Source organism: Pteropus alecto, unplaced genomic scaffold, assembly GCF_000325575.1.
Source record: "Pteropus alecto unplaced genomic scaffold, ASM32557v1 scaffold131, whole genome shotgun sequence".
Taxonomy (NCBI): domain Eukaryota; kingdom Metazoa; phylum Chordata; class Mammalia; order Chiroptera; family Pteropodidae; genus Pteropus; species Pteropus alecto.
The window spans coordinates 573,785-579,372 of record NW_006434709.1 but is presented as its reverse complement, the minus strand read 5'-3'; the positions used below and the strand labels follow the sequence as shown (position 1 = coordinate 579,372).

The window sequence follows — 5,588 nt, the reverse complement described above, 5'->3', positions numbered from 1 at the left end:
CCCCATACCTTTCCCCACCCCCAGCTCCCAGCTTCTGGCAGCCCCAAGTAGACTAGACTGAGTGAGGGCTCTGCTTGGTGGCCCAGAAACACCTTTCTATGGACATGGTGTTGCAGGCCCCACCTGCCTTTGCTTTGCCTCTCTCAACCTGAGTCTCTCAGCATCCCCTTCTGTGAGAAAGGGAAAATAATTGCTTTCTCGTCAAAGCCTCTATAAAGATAAAATGAGAAGCAGTCACATTCTTTGGAGCTGGGTTTCTGAGACCAAGGCTCTTTCTTCACTCTTTGGAATGAGCTTTTAATGGAGATACAAAGACTAAGAAAAAGAAAGTGTCCAGCGTAATTGAAAACCCCCTATTCCTGAGCCTACAGCACCCTTCCAGCCACTCCTCAGAACCCAGCTCCGCCCGCCCCATTTGACCCTGGGCCTTGTTAGCTGCTTCCTGATCTAGCGAGGCAGATGGGAGAAACAACTTTAGGAGCCCCTTTCCAGTCCCTGAAATACATGTTTTATGGGGGAGGAGCATTGGGGGTACGCGCAGACCAGTCCCCTCCGAGTAATTTTTCCTCCTTTTGTCTGCTACGGAGAATTACTCTTCACAGGCAGTTCAGAAGCCATCAAATACTGTAAGTTGAATTCCTACGTTCCCGGAGACCACCTCACAGGCAGACTTCCGGTGGAGGGGGGTGCCCACAGTTGCCCCCTCCCTTCTCCTGGGCTTTGCCACTCTTCCCAGAGATCAGAGGCTGCTCTCTCTTTCCTTTAGGTTTCAAACCTGGGTAAGTCCTCTGACCCAATGGAAAAAAATGTAAGGAAGAGAGGTCGCGCAGTCTCCCCCACCCCCCTTCTGGCTGCCTTAAGCCCGCAGGCCGGCGCCCCGCCCGTCGGCGGCTCAGCTTTCGGGTTACTGCAGTTCAAACAGCACGTGCCGCCCGCGCTCCGAGCCGCGGCGGCTGCAGCGCCAGTGGCTCAGCCCTAGGAGGGGGCGGGGAGGCTCGCTCCGTGCGCGCTGGCTCGCCTCCTCCGTGCCTCTTTCAGGCGCTCGGGAAATCCACAGGATAAACACCCACTTTCTCTTCCTCTTTATGGGAGGGAGTAGGTGCGCTTTGATCCTCTGCCGAGCCTCGGCTGCTCTCCCGCCCCTCGCCCTTCCACCAACGTCCAGACCGGTGCGCATAGTGGCCCAAATTTCACCCCGCCCCTCCCAAACAGGGCCCGGCAACCGCTGCCCACAAGGTGCTCCTAGCCCCCGCGTCTGGCTACGTTGCCATTAAAGCAACCTGTGGCAGGAAGGCTAGTTTTGATTTTAGAATGATCCGTCGGAATTCCCGAGGGAAACATGGAACGAGGAGCGCCAGACACAGATCGCTTTCCTCTTTTTCTAGTTTTAGGGAGCACGGCGAGGACAGGAGTTAGACGCCTCAACCCCCGCACGTTCAGGCTCTGTCCAAACCACCCCCATACAACCACCGGTTGGGCCTGGTACTGTACCCAGAGAAGTGGGCCAGCAACAGGGCCGACCCGAAGGCGGCCTATGCAGGGACCCTCCAAGTCGGCGTGCCAGCGAGGGGGTCGCAGGTTCGGGCGGAGACGTTCTCTTGGCTCAGAGAACTCCATACCCCAAGCTGGGTGCACGGAAGAAGAGGGTCAGAGCATGGTCGCGGGGCTCTCGGCCCAGAGCTCTTACCTTGCGCTTGTTGCGGTGGATGTCGCCGATGGAGTTGGCCACCGTGTTCGGGCCAAGCAGCATGCGGGTGCTGCGCGGCCACTCGGTGCTCACCAGGTGATGCTCGCCCATGAGGATCTTGCGCACGTTCTCCGCGCCCGTCACGCGGATCAGCGGCCGCCCCAGCAAGTGCGTCTTGAACACGTTCCCGTACTTCTCCCTCCGCGACGACTGGAAACCCGAACCCTGCGGGAGCCACACAAGAGACTTCCCTCAGGGCGCACATCTCCAGATGGGACGTCCCGAAGGCCCAGTCTCGAAAGCCCGCGGGGGAGGAGCGGAGGACACCACCCGGGGCACCAGTGCCTTGCCGCCCACATACACAAACACGCACGCAGGTTTTATTTTTCATAGCATGCACAAGAACTGAGAAGCAGGGCCTAGAGGATAATAAATAATGCAAGGAGGCGGGAAGCCCAGGGCACCCCGTGGGAGGCTGTTTTTTAGTAACGACTTGCGGGAGGGAAAAGGGTATCCCGGATTGCGGGACTCGAAGATAGAGCCTCCGCCACCCCCAACTCCCCAACTCCCCCGCCTCGCGCTCGCGAGCCTCTCGGAATAAATATTTCCAGGCTCCCGGCCACGGGCTGGCGAGACCCCGCGGGGTGGCCGCAGGCCAAAGATTATTTATAGCGGTGAGCGGTCCGTGCCCGGAGGCAGTCACTACAGATGGGGGCGGGGGTTTCCTCCGTTCTTGGGTGTTGGCCGCGAAGGGACCCGGCGGCCCGCTAAGGGCTCCTCAGGGTTGGGTCACGAGCGGAGAGCTGCGATTTTCCTAATGCAATTTACCCTGGAAATAACTGAGAAGGACTTTCGTCGCCGCCCGGGAGTTTGGAACGGGAGCGCGGAGGAAGGCGCTTCCCGAGGGGCGGGGCCGGGCGGGGCGGCGGTCGCAGGTAACTGGATCCGCGTCGGCAGCCGCGGCGGCGCTAGCTGATGAGGGCTAGGCCCCGGCCGGGCCCGGCGCTCCGAGGAGCTAGCTGGGCCGGCCCTGCACGCGTACCGGAAACCTAGGGGACCTCCGAAAGGCGGGGGCGGAGGCGTCCTGCTCACCTTTGACGTAGGCGCTTGCCACCCTATCCTACATTAACCCTTCTCCTGCCAGGGCAGCACCGGGTGAGAAGGGGAGAGGCGCCACCTGTCCGGCCGTCCTGCCTGCCTGCTAACAGAAACGCGGATTCGGGGTCCAGATCCCCGGGGTCAAGCACCTCGGATGGCACAACTAGGCTTCTGTTCCGGGGTTGGTCTTCCTCCTCACTTTCCTTTCTTCCACGGAAACATATTCTCCAGCTACATGTGTACACACTGCACTGCCGAAAGTGACTCTGCAGAACCAGGAGTACTAATCACTTTTCCACATGCGCCTCCGGCCCCGGCGCGCGACAGGGAGCGAGCCCGGAGCGCCAGCGCTTTCAGGAGGGGGGCTGGATCACCGGGACACCGTCCCACTCCCAGGTTGGCGGGTCAGAGAGAACAACCCCCACTCTGCCGCCGATCTAGATAGAGTCTACCCCTTTAAGAGAAATCTAGGAGAGGGTGGAGGTGCGACAAAGAGGGGGGTGAGGAGCGGGGTTCCCTCCCTCCGTCTGCTGCTATACCGGTCTCCCTCGCTCCGTCTGACTCTCCGTCTCTCCTCTCCCTCTTTTCCTCTGTTTTTCTTTTCTTTCGACACAAAAGTTGGGCTGTGAATTTTCCGAGGTCGCCGCCGCCTCTCTCCCGCCGCCCCCACCCCCGCCTCTGATCTGCCTAACTATAATTAAAGTGCGTTTTTTGTGGCATTAATAAAGAGTTATTTGTCCGCCGTTTCCACGGTCTTCACAAAGAGGACTTTCATAGGGGCGGCCGCTCGGGCCGCGAGTCCAATTTATACAAAAATGTTGTATTTTTAGCCCTGGGCTCTGTTTAGATGGCGCATGGTGGAAACGGAGAGCCCTTGGAGGTCCCCCCGTAAAATCTGATAAATGACTCCGAAAAAATAAAGCTGGGATTCAGAGGCTCCCATTAACCCCTTCGGTGCTCCTCTGCACGCATTCCTCCCCCCCCCCATTTCCCTGCCCCCCTCCCCGGGAGTCTAGAGCCCCAGGGATAGATGGATGGGGAGGCGTAGGTCTGCTTCCTCCTCCTCATCTTCTGCTCTAGTTGGAAGTTGAGCCCCAGGGGCCCTTGTGGGATTCGGAGAAAAGGTCAGGGGGACATGGGGGGGTGCAGAGAAAGGTCAAGAATGGAGGGGGACGGTGACAGACCGCGGATTCCGCAGATTGGCTCTAATGAGGCAGGAGCCGGTGCCCATGTGAGTTATTTTATTTCCTAAATTCTCGGCCAAAAGCCTAGACCACCGCTGCAGTTAACCCTTAAAGTATGGTGGCACGGGATAGGCTCTGGGGAATTCTTTACAGGGGGGTAGTCCCATTGGTTAAAGTGAACCCCAGCCCGTTGCACGAACAACCGCAAAAAGAGATGAGCTGATTCCGAGACTTGGGATGACCACAGGGAAGAGGAACCGGGCGTCCCCCTTCCCTCTCCACCCCCACCCCCGCTCCGCTGTCACTTGGCGTGGGGCGGGGTCTCTGTGTGTTGGAGCGGATTGCACGCGTCTGTTAATTTCAAGCCAAGCTTTCGCACTTCTAAACCCACAGGTCTCTGCATTCACCTCCCACCTCATCTCTCTTGTATCTGGGTTGTCCATTTCAGGACGTCCATCCTTCTCCTAACCCTCAGCATCCCTGGGACCAACACTCGTGCACGCGTGCACACAACACACCTCCCGCGGTTAACGCTCAGGAGACACCCCCCCACACACACACACCCCGCCAAGAAAAAACTTGGTGTGTATCAAATTGCAAAGCGATTGTCTAGCACTTGAAGAGTTTAATTCCAGGTTAATCTCCCCATTACGTACCTGGGTCCGGTTCCCGACGCTCCCACCACTATTATCACCCGAAGTGTGGGGTTGTTCGGCGTCGAACAACAAACACTCACGCACTCTACGGATCTCACACACACTTCTCCCAAGTTTCTCTCCCCTTCCACACTGTCCCCACCCATTAAGTAAATAGACCCTTTTCTCCGAAAGCAGAGAACCCTCAGGCTTCTCATTTTCCTTGGGTTACCTCCTTCCTCTCCCACCACAAAACCCACACTTTCTCCGACCGTGGCTCGGGGCAGTTGTACCTGGCGCAGCCGACGGTGCGGCGGGAACACAGCCTCGGTCTTAGATAGGCAGTTCAATCTGCCACTGGCCCCCTCCTCCTCTCCCCGACTCAGTTTTCGGATCCCAGTGAAACCGCCAAAGCCCAGGAAGCCGACAGCGACTGGGGCCTGGAGGGCGAAGGGGAGGCGAAAGCGGACGCCTCGCAGACCCCCACCCGGTTGCCTGCAACCGCAAAAAGTCTGTCTTGGGAGCCCTCTCGGGTCCGCTGACCTCTTTTATCAGCCCTCTGAACCTGCGCACCCGACACCAGTGGGCTCCGAACTACGCCGCAGGTGGGCAGGGGAAGCCGGGGCAGCGCAGGCAGAGAGGAGAAAAGGGGCGGGGCGGGGACCAGTGCCTTCAGGCTCCCGGCGCCCCCTGGCCGGCCCGCGACTCCATCGGTCCCGCGCTTGCAGCCAGCGGACCCCGGAGAGCAGCGGAGCGAGTGCGCCCTTACCTGTAGCAGCCAGTGGCCGGTCTCTCCGATGAGCGGGAAGCCCATGGAGCCCTTGGGGATGGGCAGCTTGCAGCTCTTGTCACGGGTGGCAGCCCAGCGCAGCTGCCACAGCTGCTGCGACACGGCCAGCAGCAGCGTCACCGACACCAGGCACGCGGCGAGGGTGGCCAGCGCCGACACCAGCTCCAAGCCCTCAAAGAGCATGTTGGCGGCCG

General features: G+C 59.5%; 1 protein-coding gene across 1 annotated transcript in view; it reads right to left on the bottom strand.

Moving 5' to 3' along the window:
* The window catches only part of LOC102885574 (cytochrome P450 26B1), a 20,024-nt gene extending 14,444 nt beyond the window's left edge, over positions 1-5,580 (bottom strand). Inside the window, exons 1-2 of the mRNA XM_006909500.3 lie at positions 5,374-5,580; positions 1,688-1,912 (exon numbers count right to left, since the gene is read on the bottom strand). Coding sequence (XP_006909562.1) covers positions 1,688-1,912; positions 5,374-5,577 — 429 coding nt within the window. The 5' untranslated portion in view covers positions 5,578-5,580. The remainder of the gene's footprint in view (positions 1-1,687; positions 1,913-5,373) is intronic.
* Between the last annotated feature and the right edge of the window lie 8 nt (positions 5,581-5,588).